The sequence below is a fragment of the Equus caballus genome, chromosome 4 (assembly GCF_041296265.1).
Source record: "Equus caballus isolate H_3958 breed thoroughbred chromosome 4, TB-T2T, whole genome shotgun sequence".
NCBI classification, from domain to species: Eukaryota; Metazoa; Chordata; class Mammalia; order Perissodactyla; family Equidae; genus Equus; species Equus caballus.
In genome coordinates, this window is record NC_091687.1 from 73,676,631 (window position 1) to 73,701,071 (window position 24,441).

Below are 24,441 nucleotides of genomic sequence, written 5' to 3' on the forward strand. Positions count from 1 at the left end.
ATTAATGTTGAGTAATATGGTGCTTCTTTAAAAAAAAAAAGGTGCATCTACTTTCATAGCAACCTTTCAACAATGAGTAGAAGTGATTCATGTGCACTAAAGGGGAATAGGTCAGTATGAATAATCATTAACCAGCAATTTCTGCCAGATTCACTGTGTGCAGAGCATTTCAAAAGGCACATATCATCCAATAAGGAGGATATACTTACATAACTTTATAAAAAAATCAAATGTTTCATAAACTGAATCCTATTTTTCATTGAATTATATCATTATATCATTAAAAACCATTTTCATTTTTATGACTTACCTTCAGCTAGCTGCAACTCCCCATGTTTGATCCCCTCTATCCTTCTAGTCAGATACTTAATGAATTGTAAATTAATATTGGAAAACCTAACCTAAAAAAAGAACCACTGAGGAGTGTTTATAAAGTAAAGAATTATTTCTTATAAGAGGAAATCCTGAAAACGAGCTTCATCTATTAAATCTCAAGCCAATAGAATTTTTAAAAGACATAAAAACAGCTCTTACACAAAATTTGTTACTCAAAGTGAATTTCCAGTGTTGCTATGATAGTGTTTATTGAATAAACTTCAAAGGACTAGTATTATATGTTCCTTGAATGAGATTTGATCTTTCAATCCATGGATTTTCTTAAATAACACGTCTACAAGTTGCAGAGTGACCTTTAAGAAAAGCCACTCTAAAGCGATGATCCAATTGGCCCTGAGCTATTTCCAAGCTAAAGACATCTAAAATGGATCAATCTGTTCCAGAATTCAGTGACTCGGAATTTCAATCTATTCCGATTTTGTCAGTCTCGGCCTACAAAGACTAAGGTCATTGTAGGTAGACTCAAAGACAAATATAACTGTTTAGGTTACCTCTGAAATCAACCATATGTCCTAGGAGACACAGTGGCTGTGGTAGACATACCTACCTACTCACAATTTTTCCTTCCTACTCCACCTTTTCCATGACTTCCCTGTGGGTGGAATATACTTCCCCATCTCATTGACTTTGGATTTCACCCTATGACTTGCTTTGACCGTTGGAATGTGGACAGAGGAGTGCAAGTTCTGAACTGGGGCATTAAGGGGTTTTGAGTGTTTCCACTTATCCTCTTGTGTCCTACTATTACCCATGAGAAGAGTACACCACAGGAAGCCACTGCTCCTTCAGCCTAGGACCCACAATGAGAGACACACAAAGCAGACTGAACCAAATCCATAGTCTAAAGTGACTACAGTCAATCCACAGACCCATGAGCAAGAAATAAAGATCTGTATGTGAGCCACTCAAATCTTAGGGTTGTTTATTGCCATAGTAAAAGTTAATACAGTGGGCAACAATAACAAGGCTCAAGGTATTATTTTCTGATACCACTCTGTTCCAAATTAAAATTTCCAGGTCCATTCTCCAAAACAGTATGCTAAACTGAAGAAGTTTTCATTTATGAATGTACCAGGCACTAGCCAAACATCTGTCTGACAGCTTGATATATTCTATATTAATCTCATCTGAAGATGTATCCATCATTCAGGATTAATAATTCTTGAACCTCCTCAACTAAACTACAGGTACCTTGAAGACAGAATCTGTTATTTGATTCACCATCCCCCATAGTACCTAAAATGGTGTTTTGCATTTACTAGCCATTTGATAAATGACTCCCTATGCTACCTCAGTTACCAGTGCTTTTCATTATTGTCCACATCCCAAAGTGACATCTTGAGTCACAAAATTACTCCTATATTTGAATTGACAGAAATGACTAGATACGCTCTTTCTACCTGAATACACAGAAGAACTAAATTGCCATCCAACAAATGATGCTCAAGGCTGATAACCTACACTAATACGAATTCCTTCAAAATGGCACACAGATTCCTTCCATGAATATTGAGATGCAGTTTGGATAGCTAGATGACACATCCCATGGTGCTACATACAAACATGCAGCCGAGATGTGTCAGCATTCAAGGGTCCAATTCCAATAGAGATCCCACGAAGAGGCCTACCAACCCCTCTACTGGAGCACTTTTCTGTCTTCAGTCTCTTTATAATCAGTTCTCTGTGCCACTGTCTTCTGCTCACTGGCCCAGCTGTCTAATTTTCTCCATCATCCTCTGTCACCTAACTAATCCATGTTATTTTCTTTTCCTCTTCTTTATGCTTTTCTTCTTTCTTGCCTTGCTTTTTTGGCCTTCCTTTCATATTTCTAAGCCTAGGTACAAGATACCACCACGCATCTGAACTACTTCTTCCATTCACAACAAATCAACCAACTGCCATACACCAGATATAATTTTCAGGCCTCAGAGTCAATAAAAGCAGGTGTGTTCCTTGCAGGATGCTCAGGGACTTCCAGAGATCTCCACACACCCTGCCAGCTATTTTAGTACTTGCATCATTACAGAAATTTAAAGACAAGAATTTTTTTCAAATTTTTTGTGAGAAATTCCGCTGAACCACATGGTCTAAACATGTTCAGTTCATCAAAGCTGTGAAGTAGCAAAGATGTCTTCAAATATGCAGAATTAATTCATCACCATATTTCATTATTCCAATTTCTGCTCCTAAATAATTTTAAGTATGATTTAGTGATATCTAATGAAATTGTAAATAAATTATCTGTTAGAAGTAGTCTAAAATTCCTGAAATATAGACCCAACTATAATAAACATGCATTTTTCCTTTCTTCCCAGAATATCCTTTCCCCTTTTATTCTGAAAACCACACACCTCTTCTTGGAAATGTCACCCCGACCTCACCCTGAAAGCCCATGGAACAATGTGGTTCAAATACATGCTGCCATTTTCTTATTCAGCCTAGCCGCAGGCTAGGGGTGTGCACCTGTGCAAAGCTGGGCCACTCAAGGAACCCTAAACTTCTGGCCAAAGTTAATCTATATTTATATAGATAAGGGCATGTGACCTAAGCTGAATCAATCACAGTCCTTCCCCAAGATTTTTCAAACCGAAATTAAGGCAAGAGAAGAAATCTCTCTCAGAAGTTAATGAAATTGGGCATCTTAAGGCATGAGAGCTGCCAGCAGCCATGTGCCCTGCATTGTGGGGAAAGCTGGTCTGAGAGAAACTAAGCCAAGATGCAGACAGAAGCAGACGTTAGAAACAGAGAAGACTGAGCACCCTGGCAGCGACCAAGTCCCTGGTTCCAGTTGTCCTTGACGATTGCCACACTCCTGCCTTCCTCCTGGGTTCATTATAAGCCTTCCAATAAATTTCCCTCTATACCTAAGTCAATTCAAGCTGTTTTTTCTATGGCCAGTAGCCAAGGAAATTCTACATAATACACCAAACAAACTCCAAGGTAACAAATTCGACTTCTTGGGGGTAAGGTCCAGGAATACTGTAAGCAATTCTAACGTATCTCTTTTAGCATTAGTCAACAGACTGGCATTTAAGAATGATACTATTTTTTTTTTTGAAAGAGTTTATTTTTTCCTTTTTCTCCCCAAAGCCCCCCGGTACATAGTTGTGTATTATTAGTTGTGGGTTCTTCTAGTTGTGGCATGTGGGACGCTGCCTCAGCGTGGTCTGATGAGCAGTGCCATGTCCGCGCCCAGGATTCGAACTAACGAAACACTGGGCTGCCTGCAGCGGAGCGCGCGAACTTAACCACTCGGCCACGGGGCAAGCCCCATAAGAATGATACTATTTAACACTTTCTTCACTGCCTTCTTTACTGGGAATAAGCCCTGTCTTTTCATAAGACAGTAAATTTCTTGTTTTCTTAGTGAATTTCCTTGGCTCTTAGCATAAGCCATGAACACAGATGTGCAGTGGGTATATACTGAACTAAAAACATGAAGACTGGGATACATGATCTTCTAGAATATCACTGATGCAAGCAAAGGACGTTTTGTATTCTGGAAAAATCCATCTCAGGATAGTGATGGTTGTGCAGCAAGACAGCACAAACAAAATTGGAGAAAATTATTATTAATGTGATTATTTTTTACCAAAAGATACATACCTGTGGATATATTCAAAGGGATCCAAGGGACCAAAAAGGGATTTGGGTAGCTGTGGAGAAGTCAGATTTAATCTCAAATGAAGAATCTGACTCAAAAACTCAGCAAAGAAAGTCTAGCTTTCCCTAAGGATTAGGTCTAAGAAGAGGCTGCCAGGAAGTTAAAATTAAAGAGGCAGGAAATGTAAAATCCCATCTGTGTTAAATGTTTTAAACTGCATTTGGAAATAAAGCCATATACCTGTAAATCCCTCTTTCTATGTTTACTGTACCCCTGTAACAAAATATTTTAGAGGCGCCGGCCCCATGGCCAAGTGGTTAAGCTCGCACGCTCCGCTTTGGTAGCCCAGGGTTTCACTGGTTTGGATCCTGGTCGTGGACATGCCACCACTCATGAGGCCGCACTGAGGCAGCGTCCCACATGCCACAAGTAGAAGGACCCACAACTAAAATACACAACTATGTACTGTGGGGACTTGGGGAGAAAAAGCAGGGGGGAAAAAAAAAACGACTGGCAACAGTTGTTAGCTCAGGTGACAACCTTTAAAAATAAATAAATAAATGTATTTTAGAATTTAAATGACCAGTTTGCTTGGGGGTGGTGACCCACCTCTATGGAGGGAACCTGAGGGACGAGGGTTGAGTTCAGAGTCTCGTAGCCAAGAGAAGGCCCTAACCACCCTCAAATGATAGAAGTAGAGGTAAAAATTCAGACAGCCCTGCTTTAGGCCTTTAGCTTCACCCATACAGCACACACTCCAAGAATCTCACTGAATACCAGAGCTCAGGAAGAGACTCATTTCCCATATAATAACTACAGTAAAAAAAAAAAAAGCGAATCCATTCTACCTCCTTAAAGCTATGACCTTAACTAGTTCTACCTGAAACAAACAGAAAAAAAACGAAGCTGGTTAATCCCTGTATAATTTTAAACTCTTAGAAGCTTATATATTCATTTTATTTATTTGTTTTACACAGCTATTTAGCACAATGCATGAACTTAAGAAACGCTAATAATGGAGGAAAACGAATCATACTACAAAACGCAAATTCTGAATTGTATTAACTACTTAAATAGCTAGGTTCTAGACATCAACTTTAGAATAACTCTAAGTTATTCCAGAAGACTATTTGCATATAACTTTTTGAAATCTCCACTCAAAACTTCTTTCAGTGTAAACTGTACATAATCTTTTAATCACCAACAAGCTTAAAGAACATACTAAAATATCTGGGGTCAGTGCTCTAGACTTTTCTACCTACTAAAAGTATATATATATATATATATATATATATATATATATAAACAGTAAAGTAAGTGAATTTGACTAAAACCATCATGCAACTGTGCTAATAATTTGGTCTTAAAAGGATATTCGAATATGGATAATTAACATTTCTTAAAATCCCAGGCCACATCCACAAAAAATAGTGTCATTAAGTAAAATTTGTTTAGGATCTCCACTTATGATTCTCAGAAAAAAAAACCACTACAGATGCAGATAACTATCTGACAATTATCTTTATTCACCTCTACTCTGCTTATAATATGACTACATTAGAAGACCACATAAAGAAATTTAGTAAAGCTACATTTCAGTTCAAGGCCTTTTTAAAACTTTTCCATTCCCAGCGTAGAAATAATACATAGAAATCTCATTTCTAGCGCTCAAGAAACAATGAAGCATGTGCTCTAAAGAATGAAGTCGTTATTAGTTTTCACCTGCATTGATGCTCCTTCCACTCTTGCCACACAGGCGACCCGATCCAGGAAAGTCACTGCCACAGGCACCGCCACAAAAAAGCCTTTACAAAAGGCTTTGAAGTATCTTGTCACCCAGCCTTGTGACTGTGCCATACCTAAAAACACAAAGAAAACAAGTATGAAAATAACCTCAAAAAAGGTGAAAAAGAAAGACACAAACACAGCACAAGAAAAATAAGAGTTAAGGAAGAAAAACCTCGTCTCTTAACATATTTCATACTCATCCCTGTAACCACTATAATAAAATTAACTTAAATTCAAAAGCAACTACATTAACTCAGGTTTACTCTTCTCAGTAGCTCAAGTCCACTTGATAACTTCAGGGGAAAATTTCTCTCCACAAAACAATGTTATAAAAAAATACATAAGCATGCTAAAAGTAAATCTTCTTCTGTTGCTGACTATTATGGTGGAGACACCCCTTATACCCCTGATATCTGTTCTCCTTCTACAGTAGTAGTTTTAATGGGACGTGTGGCTGCCCAGCCTCCCTTGGAGCTAAGAATGACCATGTGACTAGGGTCAAATGAATGGCATACGAGCAGAAATGATACACTTCCACATTGTGCCCTTTAAAGGAATATGTCCTCCCCTTTCAGTTCCCCCATTTTATGATAACTGTGATAACGAGGTGATGGTAGGAGCAGGAGTAGCCATTTCAAACCGTGAGATAAAGCTTCAGTTAAAGATGGCAAAGCAACAAAATAGAAGGGTTCTAGGTCCCCAGCACCATGGAGGCACCACAACTGCCCTGCATAGTTTACACTCGAACAGCTTAATGAGAGATAAGTCACTTTCTATCATGTTTAAACCACTGCTATATTGGCTTTTGTTATAGCAGCCAAACTGATCCTAACTAATACAAAAATGAAATCAATGCTAGATCAAGAAAAAAAATCACTGCATGTGAATTTGATACAGACAATTACCAACCCTCACTTAGCTCTGTAAGCACGTGATTAATTCCCAGATTTTCTAGGGATAAGAAGATCTCTTTATTATCTCATGCAATAAAAAACAAAACAATGAGAGATCAAGATGTGCTATCCTACTGACCAAATGGAGCCAAACGCAGTCCCACAGATGAAGAACTCTCCTGGCTGGGAAAGACAAATGACCAGTTTGATCACTGTCTTACTTAGTCAAGCTCCACGTGCTGTCCAAGACTGGAAGGAGAAGGTGAAGGGAGGGAGAGGAAGATAGAGGTCTTTTTACCTCTCCTTCCTTAGAGTGTGAGACTAGATCAGAGCAACTGAAAAGTTCCCTGACACAATCATGAGGCTTGTTCAACCCTAAACCCACAGCCCAGTTTGCTTCCAAGATGATCTAAGGTTTCTTGTCCTCTTGAGAATAAGTCCAAAAGGGTCCACAAATGCAATTCAAGCTAAGTATATGCCAGAAAAGCATACACCAGGACATTATTTAGGCATTTCTCTTTTTTTCTTATAATTCAATTTTTATTTACCTGTAGTGTTTTTTTTTTGGGGGGGGGGGGTTTGATAAGCCCTCAGCTAACATCTGCTGCCAATCCTCCTCTTTTTACTCAGGAAGACTGGCCCTGAGCTAACATCCGTGCCCATCTTCCTTTACTTTATATATGGAATGCGTACCACAACATGGCTTGCCAAGTGGTGCCATGTCTGCACCTGGGATCCAAATTGGCAAACCCCAGGCTGCCAAAGCAGAACGCACACACTTAACCACTGTGCCACTGGGCCAGCCCTGGCTTCTCTTTTTTTAAGTTCCCAAAAGTCATCCTACCAATGAGAGCATTGTCGTGACAATATTAATATTATAGAGAGGAAAAGAAGCCAAAAATAGATAAGAACATAAAAAGGAAACAAAAAAGACTAAGAAATACATTCATGAAGAAAAAGGAGAGGGAGAGAGAAAATAAGTAAATATAAAGAAAAAGAAAGGAACAGAGAAGAACTATTAAAACACTGAGAAAATGTAACAAAATGGCAATAAGTACATGCTTATCAACAGATATTCTAAATGTCAATGAACTAAATGCTCCAATCAAAAGGCATAGGGTGACAAACTGGGTAAAAAACACAAGACCCATGTATATGCTGCATACAAGAGAGATACTTCAGATCTAAAGACACTCACAAACTGAAAGTGATGGGATGGAAAAAGATACTCCATGTAAATGGCAATGGAAAGAAAGCTGGAGTAGCAATACTTATATCAGGCAAAATAGACTTTAAAACAAAAACTGTAACAAGCAATGAAGAAGGCCACAATATAATGATAAAGGGAACAATCCAACAATAGGATAAAACACTTGGAAATATCTATGAACCCAATACAGGAGCACCTAAATATATAAAGCAATTGTTAAACGACATAAAAGGAGTAATAGACAGCAACATAATAATAGTAGGGGACTTTAACACTTCACTTACACCAATGGATAGATCATCCAAACAGAAAATCAATACGGAAACATTGGCCTTAAATGACACATTAGACCAGATGGACTTAGTAGATACATACAGAACATTCCATCCAAAAACCACAGAATACACATTCTTTCCAAATGCACATGGAACATTCTTCAGGACAGATCACACATTAGGCTGCAAAACAAGTCTCAATAAATTTAAGAAGACTAAAATAGGGGCCAGGCCTGTGGCTGAGTGGTTAAGTTCACATGCTCTGCTTCAGTGGCCCAGGGTTTCACTGGTTTGGATCCTAGGCACAGACATGGCACCGCTCATCAGGCCACACTGAGGCAGTGTCCCACAGGCCACAACCAGGACATACAACTAAAAAAATACACAACTATGTACTGGGGGGATTTGGGGAGAAAAAGCAGGAAAAAAAAAAAAAGAAGATTGGCAACAGCTGTTAGCTAAGCTGCCAATCTTCAAAAAAAAAAAAAAGTGAAGATTCAAATAATACCAAGCATCATTTCTGACCACAACGGTATGAAACTAGAAATCAACTACAGGAAGAAAATCAGAAAAGCCACATATATGTGGAGATTAAACAAAACACTACTGAACAACAATTGAGTCAATGAAGAAATCAAAGAAGAAACCAAAAAACACCAGAAGACAAATGAAAATGAAAATACAACATGTCAAAATTTATGGGATACGGCAAAAGCCATTCTAAGAAAGAAGTTTATAGAAATACAGGCCTACCTCAACAAACAAGAAAAACCTCAAATAAGCAATCTAACAATGCACCTAAAGGAACTGGAAAAAGAAGAACAAAGCCCAAAATCAGTACAAGGAAGAAAATAATAAAAATCAGAGCAGAAATAAATGAAACAGAGACTAAAAAGACAATTGAAAAAAAATCAATGAAACCAAGAGCTGGTTCTTTGAAAAGATAAACAAAATTGACAAACCTTTAGCTAGACTCACCCAGAAAAAAAGAGAGAAGGCTCAAATAATAAGATTAGAAATGAAAGAGAAATTACAACAGACACCTCAGAAATACAAAAGCCTTATAAGAGAATACTACGAAAAGCTATACACCAACAAATTGGATAATCTAGAAGAAATGGATAAATTCTTAAAGTCATACAACCTTCCAAAACTGAATCAAGAAGAAATAGAGAATTTGAATAGACAAATCACCAGTAAGGAAATCAAAACAGTAATCAAAAACCTCCCCAAAAATAAAAGTCCAGGACCAGACAGCTTCCCTGGTGAATTTCTACCAAACATTCAAAAAAGACTTAATACCTATCCTTCCCAAACTCTTCCAAAAAACTGAAGAGGAGGGGAAGCTTCCTAACTCATTCCATGAAGCCAACGTTACCCTGATACCAAAACCAGACAAGGACAAAACAAAAAAAGACAATTATAGGCCAATATCACTGATGAGCATCAACCCAAAAATCCTCAACAAAATACTAGCAAATCAAACACAACAATACATTAAAAAGATCATACACCATGATCAAGTGGGATTTATTCCAGGAATGTAGGCATGGTTCAACATATGCAAATCAATCAATGTGATACACCACATTAACAAAATGAAGAATAAAAAACACATGATCACCTCAATAGATGCAGAGAAAGCATTTGACAAGGTACAGCATCCATTTATGATAAAACTCTGAATAAAATGGGTACAGAAGGAAAGTACCTAAATATAATAAAGGCCACCTATGACACACACACAGCTAGTATCATTCTCAATGGAGAAAAACTGAAAGGTATCCCTGTAAGAACAGGAACCAGACAAGGATGCTCACTTTCACCACCCTGATTTAACATAGCATTGGAATTCCTAGCCAGAGCAATCAGGCAAGAGAAAGAAATGAAAGGGATGAAAATTGGAAAAGAAGAAGTGAAACTGTCACTATTTGCAGATGACATGATTTTATATACAGAAAACCCTAAAGAATCCACTAAAAACCTTTTAGAAATAATAAATGAATACAGTCAAGTCACAGGATACAAAATCAACATACAAAAATCATTTGCTTTTCTATACACTAACAATGAAGTAGCAGAAAGAGAAATCAAGAATACAATCCCACTTACAATTGCAACAAAGAGAATAAAATACCTTGGAATAAACTTAACCAAAGAGGTGAAAGACCCGTACACTGAAAACTATAAAACATTGTTGAAAGAAATTAAAGAAGACACAAAGAAATGGAAAGATACTCTGTGCTCTTGGATTGGAAGAATTAACACAGTTAAAACGTCCATACTTCCTGAAGCAAACTATGGAGTCAATGCATTCCTTACCAAGGTTCCAATGACATTTTTCACAGAAATAGAACAAAAGATCCTAAAATTTATATGGAACAAGATCCTGAACAGCGAAAGGAATCCTGAGAAAAAGAACAAACCTGGAGGTATCACACTCCCCGATTTCAAAATATACTACAAAGCTATAGTAATCAAAACAGCATGGTACTGGCACAAAAAGAGACATACAAATCAATGGAACAGAATCGAGAGCCCAGAAACAAACCCATACATTTATGGATAGTAATTTTTGACAAGGGAGTCAAGAACATACAATGGAGAAAGGAAAGTCTCTTCAATAAATGGTGCTGGGAAAACTGGACAGCCACATGCAAAAGAAAGTAGACCATTATCTTACACCATACACAAAAATTGACTCAAAATGGATTAAAGACTCGAATTTAAGATCTGAAACCATGAAACTTCTAGAAGAAAACATAGGCAGTATGTTCTTCAACACCGGTCTTAGCAGCATATTTTCAAGTACCATACCTGACTCGGCAAGGGAAACAATAGAAAAAAATAAACAAATGGGACTACATCAAACTAAAAAACTTCTGCAGAGCAAAGGAAACGATCAACAAAATGAAAACACAACCTAAAAATTGGGAGAAGGTATTTGCAAACCATATATCTGATAAGGGGTTAATATCCAAAATATGTAAGGAACTCATATATCTCAACAACAAAAAAACCAAACAAGCAAATTATAAAATGGGCAAAAGCGTTGGAGAGGATGCAGAGAAAACGGAACTCATACACTGCTGGTGAGAGTGCAAACTGTTGCAGCCACTATGGAGAACAGTACGGAGATTCCTTTAAAAATTAAGAATAGAACTACCCTACCATCCAGCTACTCCCCTGCTGGGTATTTAGCCAAAGACCATGAAAACAAAAATGCGTAAAGATATACGCACCCCAATGTTCATTGCAGCATTATTCACAATAGCCAAGACTTGGAAGCAACCCAGGTGCCCATCAAGAGACGAATAGATAAAGAAGATGTGGTACATATACACAATGAACTACTACTCAGCCATAAAAATGATGAAATGGTGCCATGTGTGACAACACGGATGGACCTTGAGAAATTATGCTAATCGAAATAAGTCAGAGGGAGAAAGCCAAATAACATATGATCTCACTCATAAATAGAAGATAAAAACAATAAAAAACAAACACAAAGAGACAGAGGGGAAAAGGGGTAGGGAGGAAGGCAAAAGGGGCAATTAGGCACATGTGTATGGTGATGGACTGTAATTAGTCTATGGTTGGTGAACATGACGTCATCTACACAGAAATCAAAATATAATGATGTACACCTGAAATTTATATAATGTCATAAACTAATGTTACCACAATAAAAATAAAATAATTTTTTTTTTAAATTAAAAACTATAGTCAAATTCTATCCAGATACTCATTTCCGAAGATTTTACCCAGTGAACTTAAACTTGAAATGAGAGACAAGAGGAACATGTGAAGAAAGGTGTTAGTATCTATATGACACAAATCATTATAGTTATGGGATCCAAGACTCCACTTCTCTTTTTTTTTTTGAAGGAATTTCTCCTTTTGAAGACACATACAACAGAGGGTCACATGGTTGGGTTACTTATTAACACACAGTCTTCCGACCCAGACAAAGCAAAAGAATTCTCCAGAGTTAGTAACCTGGAACAATGGCTTTCAAATTTTTCTGACCATGTTTCACATTAAGAAATATCTTTTATGTAGCAACCAAGTACTCATTCACTCACACAGACACACACTTACACATATACACTCACATCACAGTCAACAAGGATTGAAAAGTTTCACAAAACAATACTAATCGTTTCTATATAATAGGTTATAATTTTAGTCTATTCCATTGGATGGGACAAGATAGATACAGGGAGACTAGATTATTCCAGTGGTCTAGGGCAAGAGATGATGGTAGGGTGGACTAGGGTGGTGGTGGAAGAGATGAATTAAAATGGCCAGACTTAAGATAGTGCACATTTTGGAGGTTAAACTGAGTGGATTGGAAATGGATGAGCAGTGGTAGGAGAGAAGAAAAGATAAAAAAAAGAAGCGTCAAGAGGCAGTAGTGACCTATCAAAGCCCTATTATTTTGTCATTTCCTTGAATTACATTCCAAAGTACTAAAAACACGCTCAAAATTCAATTCTTCAAACATTTATTCAGTCCTATTAAGTACAAGACCACAGGTAAGGTGCTGGGGATACAAGGGTGAAAAAGCAGATATGGTCCTTGCTCTCAAGGCGTTACAATGTACCATGGAAGACTACCCTAAACAAATATTCCCAGTGAAGATGAGCATTAAAAAGAACCAATGTCCCTAGAGCATGACAACATGGAACAAGGAAGTTTATCTGTGGTACTGTGATTTATAATTAAAAATAAACACATATTTGGTCTTGGCCCAAAGACACAGAGCTCCCAAAACTCTTAGAATTTCCTAAGTAATAAGAGGTACAAACGTGCCTTTTGTTATGTTAATGAGATTACTTGGAAAGCCCCTAGGTTCTCTAAGGATGGGAGCTGGTAACTAGAAGAACCAACCCTGAGATTAGAGTTAGAACTTTCAGTACCACCCTCAACCTCTCGGCAGGAGAAAGGGGCTGGAGGTTGAATCAATTGCCAGTGGCCACTGATGAATCAATCATGCCTATGTAATGAAGCCTCCATAAAAACTCAAAAGGATGCGGTTTGGAGAACTTCTGGGTTGGTGAACACAACAAGATTCAGGAAGAATGGTGTGCTGAGAGACAGCACGGAAGCTCCTCGTCCTTTCCCCATACCATACCCTATGCATCTCTTCCATCTGGCTGTTCCTGAGTTAGATCCTTTCATAATAAAATGGTAATCTAATAAGTAAAATGTTTCTCTGAGTTCTGTGAGATGCTCCAACAAATGAATGGAACCCAAGGAGGGATTCGTGGGAACCTTTGATCTATAGCCAGTCAGTCACAAGGACAGGTAACAACCTGGACTTCCGATCGGCATCTGAAAGTGAAGGAGGTCTTCTGAGCCTGAGTCCTTAACCTGTGGGATCTGATGCTATCTCCAGGGAGACAGTGTCGGAATTGACTTGAATTGTAGGATACCCAGATGGTGTCAGGGAATTGCTTGGTGGGCGAAGACCTCCACACATCTGGTGCGAAAGGTGTGTGGTAGTAGTGTGAGAGTAAAGGAGAACGAGAGGTGGAGGACTGAGTTTTTCCTTTATACTGTCCATCAGAAAATGATTAGGGAAGGTCTTACAATGGAAATGGCATTTGAGGTGAGACTTGGGCATTTCAGGCAAAAAGAGCAGCATTTTCGAAAGCTTAGGAGCAAAATAAAATGTGGCTATTCAAAAAATTACAAGTTCAATTTGATCGCAGTATATATAAAATTTATTACATTAACTTTTAATCCAGTAAACATTTATTTACTGACTGCCAAACACCAATGCTAAGTGCAAAGGATATAAAGATGGCTAAGCATGCATTATAATACTATTTAAAAACTCTCACTAAATAATACTTTACATTTTCTATGTAAATTTATATATGCACTTAAAAGTATTTAAAATAGAGTAGTATTTGTATTATTGTTTTAATTACTTAATAAACACTCATGTGACTTAAGTAATTATTCAAGTAGAGAGAGAGAGAAATAAACAGGCTTATCCCAATGCTAACAGTGGTTAATTCTAGATGTTGAGACTGAAAATTATAACTATTTTCTTCTTTGAATTTTTGTTGGTTTCTAACATTTAAAAAAGAAAAAAGGATGGTCCTAAGAAGTCAATTTAATATATAGATACTATGGGGTAACACTAATCTTGATCTCTTTCCCATCACAATAAACAAACTGCACTTTCTCAGTCTAGTTTCTCTGCAGCTCTAAGCAGAACAAAAAACACTGAGTAAGATTCTTCCCTATTTATGCAGCAGTCAATATATTTAACTAACTGCAATTCCTTTACGTAGCCAGTGCAGACCATGATGGAATTCTGCATGCTTTTGAAAACTTCTTCAGAGTTTGAAAAGCCTTAGAAATTCTTACCTTTCCACTTAACCAGAGTAAGCACTTGAGTTCAAACAGGGAATACATGCTGACAGTTCATATTACAACCGGCACGACTACTTGACTATTTTAAGTAATTAAGAAATTGGCTTTAAACACGCAAACCTATGCTTGCTGAAATATTAAGCAAAAATCTATCTTAGTGATCAGGTCAAATAGGCTTACAACCAGAGGATTTAGACTAAAAAAATGGACAGGAGACAAATGCAAATAGAAAAACATGCTTTAAACATCTGTGGCTCTTAGAACAGAAGTAGCAAACATATGACAGAATGAAAATATAGTTAGCGATCTCCTTGCTGTCCACTGTGCCCTGCAAGCGTGGACCTTCACTAAGTAACTAGGGATTCCTGCAGCACAGAAATGAGGAAAGCTTTCAAATATGATGATGCCACAGCTATCCCAGTTATAAGATTGCATGCATGACTGCAACATAAATTAAGGGAAAACAAGACATTAACATAAGTTGCATTAAATTCAGATTCCCAAAATTTTGAGCCTGCCCTCTTCTTTCCAATATATACTTTCCAATATATTGCTACCCTGTTGAGGCACTGAAGCACCCAGGCAGAAGCAGGGCAATGAGAGTCAGAGGCCCTGAGGTGGCATCCTCTCTCAGTCTGTAACTAGCTGCAGGTCTTGGATCAACTCAATTCTGGGCCTCAGTTTCCTCATCTGTAAAAAGAAAGGGGTTAGATTCAACTTCTAAGACCCTTTCTAGGTCCAACATTCCGTATCCCTATAAATTTTTTAACTGTTTCTCAAGGACTTCAGCAGATGCTAAAATAAAGAAAGGCCCTCAGGTTCCTAAGTCTAAGAAGAGATATGAAGTTGCCTTTTAGGTTTGAGACTTTTTTAAGTGTGGAAAAGAAAAACAGGCTTCGCTTTTATTAAACAACGAGTTAAAAAGGGGAAGCAGAGAGGCAGCTGGAGTGAGTGCAAATTATGAAAAAAAAACATTTCAGGTAAAGACCTAAAACCTGCTGGTCTTTCACGTCTCATTTTCACTACTCTGCTGACCAGGGCACTGCCGCCATCTCCTGCACACCAAAGACAGGACAAGTACTCTTCTATTGAAAGATTCTCAAGGAGCATGTGGGAGGTATGCCAATCTTCCAGTGTGCAGATTCTGCTCCAAGCCAAGGGAACAAATAAAAGTTACCTTGCAAATAAGTGGTCACTGTTTTCAGAGGCTCAAAAGAAACGCACAGTCCTGTTGTACCTGAATTGTGAAAGACACTTATACCTCATAATAATAAAACACTTTTAAAAGCTTCTAACTATCAGGGCTGGCCCCGTGGCCGAGTGATTAAGTTCACGCGCTCCGCTGCTAGCGGCCCAGTGTTTCGTTGGTTCGAATCCTGGGCGCGGACATGGCACTGCTCATCAAACCACTGAGGCAGCGTCCCACATGCCACAACTAGAAGGACCCACAACGAAGAATATACAACTATGTACCAGGTGGCTTTGGGGAGAAAAAGGAAAAAAATAAAATCTTTAAAAAAATTAAATAAAAATTTTTAAATAAAGCTTCTAACTATCATTAAAATACTAAAGAAGCCATACATAAATGAAGAAATGGACATTACATTTCTATGTCAAGTCCTATCAAATAGAATGTTCAAAGTTCTATGGCATTCACATTTTGGTAAAGTTAATGCATTTTCTTTTCTATAAAGAATCATTGGGATGATCTGGTCTTTTGTTCACACCTTCAATGTTTAAAGCTACCAACTAATAAGCACATAAAGTCCGCTGCCTCTGAGAAAATTTCCTTTAAGCAATAACAATATGCAACTAAAACCACCCCTGCAAAAAGGCAATAATTTTTATCAGTAACTTCCTCCTTTTAGTAACTATACAAGTCATTTAAGTTCAAAACATTGCTCCTGAAAAATCATTGCTTAAGTAGTAGGCACACCTAGTTCATTGCTGAAGTACTTAAACTGAGAATATTTTTAAATAAGCTTTCGGAGTCAGTTGAAATCATATTTACCACCTGGCATATAGCCCCTGCAAAGGAAAGTTTCTAGATGAGGTTGACCTCAACCACATAATGACCTGTACAGTTAATGCTTCTCTTTCTTCTCACGACTACTTATAGTTTGATCATGTACGAATTCATCTGAAATCATTCTTAAACTTGCTCATATTTCAGCTTGTACAAAGTCACTAATCACTCATCCATAGCAACCAGGTGGATAAGTACATCTCGAGTCATCCTAATTATAAAAACTATTTAAAAATTGTGTGGGAGGTTTGAAGGTAAGAGGGAAATAATAAATTGCAGAGCAGTATCTTACATAAAATGCAACTTTTCAATCATAGTAGTAAGCCTGCACATTTGGATAACCAAATCAAGATTTTACTTATAAACTCAAACTATATATCAAACTATGAATATCAGAGAATATAAGAACAGGGATCCAAGCAAATCTGACATCCAGTTCCTGACTCACTCAATATAAATATACATTTATTGATCACCAGCTATATATCTGAGAACTGTGCTAAGGGTTGAGGACGTAATGCAGAACAAGGCAGGCGTGATCCTTGGCCACGTGAAGCTTGCATTTTCATTCTTTCTACATTAAATGCCTGCTTTGTGCTAGACACTATGCTAAAACACCAAAAGTAAAAAGACCAAGTCATAGTTCCTACCCAGAAGGACTTGCAACAAGATCACAAGAAATGAGTAGATGACCACATAAGATCAGGCCTGCTCCACAGATCTCTCCAGGAGCTCCTGGTACCAATAACCTCACTCTGCAAACAGAGTCTAAGCATGTGTGAAACCAGGAGGCATTAGGACACATTTGGACTAAATCAGGAGAAAAATAATACCTAATGAACTATAACAATTTTGATTCCACTGGAAGCACATCTGGGAAAGTAATCTATAGAAACCAATTCAAAAAAAATTTCAGGGCTACCTTAGTTCTTTCACATTATAAATAAATAATATATTATAAAAATAGACAATTGGTAATCTTTAGAATGTGAACACCAGCATCAAATTCTTCACTGTTTAACTTGTGTGACTTAACAGTTCTCACTCGAAAATTCACAGAAAGGACAAAATGGCAAGAAAAAATTAAAATGAAGAAAAACCAGCCAAAAAAATAAAGGAAGAAATGTAATGGGTTAGACATAAGATGAATCATGTTCTGGCAAAGATACCAAAAAACAGTCCACACTGGTAGATCGATGAAAATAAGGGTCCTCTATCTTGACCTAAAACTACTTCTTTGACAGAGATAATTGTAACTCTCTGTTGGTGTACTGATGAGTATCTGGACACTAAGAGAAGACAGGTTAAAACTCACAGATTCACTTTTAAGTCAAGAACATTTAAAAGCAAATGAATTCCAAGGGCACGTTCTACAACTGGTATAGACAGAAAACACCACCAGAAAACAGCTAGGATATGCAAATTCACAAAGGCTTCCTCAGTTTTTGGTAAGGACTCCTTGAACTTGCAAATGTCATGTGGTTATGCCCACCTTTCCCTCTGCCTCAGTGAAAGAGGAGCACTCCCCCTGTCCGAGCTGAAGCTGGCGGTGCTCTGCAGGCTCAGCAGTGTAAAGAGAGGAAGTCAGTGGGAAGTTGGTGGCTCTGAATCTAACACCTCAGTTCAAATTACATGTAACGTGTTAGAGAACAATGGCTAGATCATCAAATAAAAGATATTTCTTCAGATAAAAGCATGTCTAAAGAAGAAGGCTAGCAATAACAAATCAAAATAGGACAATAGACTTAAGGATGTCCATTACATACAATAAAACTGATAAAGCTATCTTGTAGGTAATAGGACACCTAATATACAGAGTGCTGGCTGTTCTGCTTTGAACCTAATCTTGTTCTTAGCTTTGACTGGTTAGATACTATCATATTTCCTGTTGTTGGCCAATTAACAAGAATCATAGAGTGCCAACACCAGCACTGTTTTAGGTGTTTTGAGAAGTTTTTTTAAAAAAGCAGAATAAAAGAAAAATATAGCTTAGTGCCAGAACTGGACCACAGGAATAAACTACATAATAGTCATTGAGAAAAAAAAAAGAAAGATAAGAGTGGAATTACACGAAAAAATTTCATGAGAAAAGTTGAAAAGAAAACAATAAATTAGAATGTAGGTGGTGAGTTTAATAAGGTTCACTATAAAATTATTACAACTTTTCTGTATGTTTAAAAATTTTATTAAAATGTTGGAAATAAAAGAAGGATAAATTACATTTGGTAAATTTCTCAGACAAGAGGAAAATAAGATTATAAGAGTAAAGGTACATATGGCCTATTTGAGACAGTGAGAATGCTGGCCAGACCAGGGAACAGGATATATATTATGAGAAGTCAGGAATAAGACTAGCTTCAATACTTTTTATTTTGCTTTGTTTTGTTCCTTAGCAACATAGAAGTCTTCAGGACTCCAATATTTTTGGAAACCATATAAAATAAAACCCATAATACTACACTAGGCCTCTCCAAGAGCTGCCTTAGGCCACCCTAGTCCTATAAATTATCCTTATCTTTTAACTCCATACAGACATCATTTGACTGCATTTACAATTAAGGCCCAATCTCAAATTTCAGTTATTAAAATGACATAAATTCTGCAAAAACAGTTTACCATAAAAATCAACAGGACAGTGAATAGCTTTTTACAAAATGAGAAAAATCCTATTAAATGATAACCATTAGCAAGGAGAAGCTTGGTAAGCTTTAAACTCTAATAACCACAAAATTCAGATTTCAACACTGCACTCCATATTTTTTTCCAATTTAGTAGACAAGCATAACTGCTATCATTAAGGAAAACCTAAAGGCAATGTGGATTTTAAGCTAACAATGTGGCAACTTAAATATATGTGTAAATGAAACAGACCGGGTACTCATCCACAACCCAAACTAATTAGAGGACTTTGCACTATTTCACCATAAGCATATTTATTCCTGAAGCAATAATATTTTGAATTAGCAAAAGAACATATTTCCAGTATCAGAATACTTACCGAAGAGCTAAAAAGAAAATACCACATTATTTAGCATTCTGTCTGTGTGTGAAATTGGTTTTAAAAAATTAAGAGAGCCCATAAACAGAAAGAGCATCCCTCTCAAAAATAAAAAATCTCACACCCTTCAAAAATCAAAACTACGAAACAGGAGTGAGACAGGGGAAATAAGGAAAGATGACAACATTGAGAACCTGAAAAAAGAAGAGTGCCAAATAAACAAGAATATTAGAAAGTGAGCATCAGGCAATAACATGAGCAATGGGAAAATGTCCCTGGAAACGCCATGTGACACACAGAGCCCGGAGCACAGGCATCCGAGGTATGAGCTCTGCTGCTCCTGACCTACCTTGCTACCTCATATTTTGGCCTACTGTCCAACACTGTTTCATATTTGTTCTCTTGGTTACTTTTCACAGCAACCCTATTTCTGCCCTATTTTCAAATGGCACAAGGGTCTCTAACAGGCTCGACAGTAAGTGGAAGAGGATATTTTTTAAAAGAACATGACTATAAGGTCTCATGAAAATCCTATTCTAACCTCCTACGCTTCAAGCCTCAAATACGCTGCTTTCTCTACCAGACTACCAATGCCTGTAAGTGAATATAACACATCAATTCAATTAACATCAAGAGATAAGGAGCAAAAACATGGCTTTTCCTTTAATCAGGGTTGGGAATAGGAAGTAGGAAGGTTTCTCAAAATAACCAAGGCCACCAGACTCTAAAGAGGCTAAGATGGGAAGGTAAGGTCACGAAAAGGTGGGACTGGGAAATACAACGTAGCCGGCAAACTTATGGCCAGCCCAGGGACTATTATCACTCTTTACAGAACAATAAAATTAAAATTAGAAACACAGGCTCCCCCCAGCAGGAAAGCATGTTAAGGCTCTGATTAGTCTGTCAAAAATAAAACCTGTCCAAACTATGGTTGGAAGTTTGGGAAGGCTGCCCACAGCCCATCTACGGCAGCTGAAGTCCACAGGGAGCTATGCAGCAGCAGTGCAAACGGAGTACTGGATAAAGATGCAAGCCAGAGAACAGATATGCAATTTAAGGTGACAGCAACAATAGCCAATGGCTTTGGAATGAGTGGCTGTGGTCCTTTAAACTCATAAGTGCAAGCACAAGCGTGCGCACGCACACATTGAAACGCCAATAAAGGCCAGGCTGGCAACATAAGTTAAAAAAAAAAAAGCAGCCAAGAGGTCAGAGTACAAAGAGGCTCATCCTGTGCAGCCTGGAGACTAAGGCAGATGGAGCACAGCACTCTCTGGACTCAAGTGTCTGTTGCACAGAAAGTCCAGGGACCATAATGAGGCCCTGGTGAGTACTACAGCATATGGAGCTGAGATGTTATTTAGATTGCTCCCCACACATAAACGCCTAATTTTGATTTTTCATACTTGCCTGTATATTAGGAGATATTGTTTAAGATACTTGTGAAATTTCACCAACATGCAATTCCCTGAAGTTAGAATGAATCTGCCAATCAAAGCACTTAAAATTACTCATGGAAGTATGAAATAGTGTAAAACAATTTTTAAAAATGCCATAGGCAGGCATCTGCAATGAAATACAATGACCCTCTTATGTATTGTTTAATATGATTTCAAGCCCACTTGTTTATGACTTAAGTGAAGTTATTGTTTTCTTTTTTTCCACCTGCTCATGGTTTAAAGCAGGTTGTCCGAATCTAAGAGTGCAGTTAGCTGTGTCAGGAGGTCGTCATTTGACTTCTGTTGTTGTTGAGAAACACTCAGCAGCTCAGCTGATGACAGACACTGCTGGGGACTTATGATAAGATGTGGAGAAGCAACTGTGGCTAGGGGACATTTAGCCTTTAAATACCAAGAGTTTGTGAGGACTTATTCAAGAGGTGCAGTCTGTGCAAGGCGCCTCCTTACTGACCTAACTCTGAAGACCCGTGGGGCACTAGCTCCTGCTGTGGCCGGGCATTCTTGGTCAGTATGGTGAAAACCATGCAGCCGCCCTGCAAAGGCGGTCAGACTGCCCATCAACACCAGTGCCTTCATTCCCTAGCAACCTGCTCTAGCAACAAGGGACTTTTATTTTGTGCTGGCAGCTGGATGTCAGCTCTCAGTTGGTTGGCAAAGCCATCTCTCCCACAAACCAACCTTGTAGAAAAGGTACACTTCAACTGAAATTGGACTTTATTCCTGTCATCTCCTCTTGCCTGGAACAATAGTGTGATTAATCTATCATTGGTTTGGAGTATGGTATTTCTTTACTGGCTTATTAAGAGACAGTATCCTGTATGTTATTGGCTTGTGAAATTATTATAATTCCCTCAGTGAACCTGTGTTAAATAAACTGCTGGTAAAGACAAACTCAGTCTCTGAGCATGAATTTGCCCCCTAAAACAAAACAGACCCCTACTGTATAATTCCAAAGAAACATGAGAAGTTGGGAAATAAAGCAACATAAAATGTCACCAGATTATTATGCATGTTATTTTGTATATCTATTTTTACATACTTGACCAGTAAAAGCCAATGGCTGTCGAATACAATAGAATATAGTATTATGCAACCTTCCATCAGTTTGATATAAGACTTTAAATGAATTAATGTATTAAAAGCTATGATATTCATGCAGAAGTAGTCAATATATGAATGGAACAAACGGCAGCCATGGTGGTTTAAAAATATTCCTGCAAATTCCTTGACAGGGCTCCCTTCAAAATGATGAGCCTAATTCCCATCTTCTTAAGGGTGGGGTAGGCTTAGTGACTTGCTTCTAACAAACAGAATGTGACATAAATCATGCTCTGTGAATTCTGAGCCTTGTCGTAAAGAGGATAGCTTCCTCCTGGTACTCTCTCCCAGATCTCTACTTCCAGGCAAGCCAACACCATGTCATGAGGACAACTGGCCCTGGCAGAGGCCCAATTAGAGAGGAATGGAGGCCTCCCTACCCCCAGTAGTCAGCACCCACTTGGCCAGCCATGTGAATGAGCGGCCTACAAGGGAGATCCTCCCACCTCAGTTAAGCCTTCAGATGACTGTGGCTTGGTTGAAATCTTAATTTCAACCTTAAGACAGACTCTGAACCAGAACTGCAAAGCTGAGCTGCTCCTAAATTCCTGACCCATGGAAACTGTGTGAAACAATAAATGTTTTAAGCCACTGAGTTTTGGAGTAATTTGTTTTGCAAAAATAACAAATAGTAACCTGGAAATAGATCCAAGGACACAAAGAAATTTGGTATATGATAAAGATACTCACAAGGGGGATGGGGGGAGGCTTTATTTAACAACTGTTCAAATAACTAGCCACAATTTGAAAAAGAAAAAAAATTAAAGGTGGATATTTATTTAACTCATTATAGAAAAATAAAGACAAGAAAACTCACAGATTAAATGCAAAAAATAAAAACATAAAAGTAATAAAAGAAAATAAAGGCAAACAGTCTTTTATGGGTAGAAAGAGGCATTTCTGAACATTTTACAAAACCCAGAAAACATAAAAGAAAAATACTGATAGACTTTACTACATAATAATCAAAAAATACCATAAATAAGGTTAAAAGATAATCAACCTGATATAAAAAATTGCAACACATACTAATCTCAAAAGTTTAATATCTCTAAAATTATACAATTCTTATAAATTATAAGAAAAAAGACAGCTGTTCTAAAAGTAAGTAAAATACGTGAAAGGCATTTCATTGAAAGCAAAATATGGATAGTATATAAAGACATAAAAACATATTCAACCACACTAATAGGGGCCGCCCGGTGGCGTAACAGTTAAGTTCGCACATACTGCTCATCAAGCTATGCTGAGGCAGCATCCCACATACAAAATAAAGGAAGACTGGCACAGATGTAGCTCAGAGACAATCTTCCTCAAACAAAAAGAGGAAGATTGGCAACAGATGTTAGCTCAGGGCCAATCTTCCTCACCAAAAAATAATAATAAAACAGTAAAAATGTTAAAATTACAATTAAAAAAATTTTTTAATATATCCAACCACACTAGTAATAAAATAAAGACAAATAAAAATAAAATATCACCTTTTTTAGCTTATCAGTCTGTCAAAGATTTAGAAAACTAAAAGTACTCAGTGTGGGAAAATAGAACCTCTCATGCTCTCCTGGCGGTGTAAATAGGTACAACCTTTCTTAAATGTAATATGGCAATACGTACCAAAATGTTACATGAACACACCTCTGATGCAGAGACACCACTTCTAGGGTGTAAAGATACGATCACAGATTTTCAGTACACCACTATTTATAACAGCGAAAAACTGAAAACAACCTAAATGTCCACAAAAAAATAAACTATGACATGCATACAGTGCAATAATTTGCAATCATTCAACAGGACATTGTGTAGCTATATTGCTTGAATTCTGTTTTGAAAAAGAGCTGGAAAACTAGAAGTGTAATATGAACTCATTTACATGAAATTTTATATATACACACAACATCCATCATCAAAAATGGTGAGGTGAGGACCAATATGAACTCAAATGATGGCAGTAGTATTTATTGGCAGCAGTCAAGGGATTTTTACTTTCTTCTTTATACTTTTCCATATTATTTAAATTCTCAATAATGGGTACATATTATCTTTATATACTAAAGCAAATTAACATTAGTCTTTTCTGCTACAACAGATATTTCTTGAATGTAAATTTGCTCATATGCATGAAAATGGAAAGTCTCCTTTAGGGGCTTCAAGACTTTCCTCTACAGTAAACTATCTGAGGAAGCTGAGAGTACAGATGAAGAAATACAAAATATTTTCCCCTGTGTTTAAAATAGAATTGATAAGTCAACACCCCGGATCAGATTTTCACCTTTGATGAAATTAGTTTCTAACAAAGTGGG

General features: G+C 37.4%; 1 protein-coding gene across 11 annotated transcripts in view; it reads right to left on the reverse strand.

Moving 5' to 3' along the window:
- Positions 1-24,441, reverse strand: part of IMMP2L (inner mitochondrial membrane peptidase subunit 2) — an 854,823-nt gene that overhangs the window by 806,683 nt on the left and 23,699 nt on the right. For 10 of the 11 annotated variants that reach the window (XM_023640174.2, XM_023640173.2, XM_023640171.2 and 7 more), the window contains one exon: positions 5,723-5,859. In XM_023640174.2, the coding sequence (XP_023495942.1) occupies positions 5,723-5,857 (135 nt within the window). In that variant the 5' untranslated portion in view covers positions 5,858-5,859. Of the gene's footprint in view, positions 1-5,722; positions 5,860-6,820; positions 6,932-24,441 lie in introns of those variants that run through there. The other variant, XM_070264880.1, reaches the window with a different exon arrangement.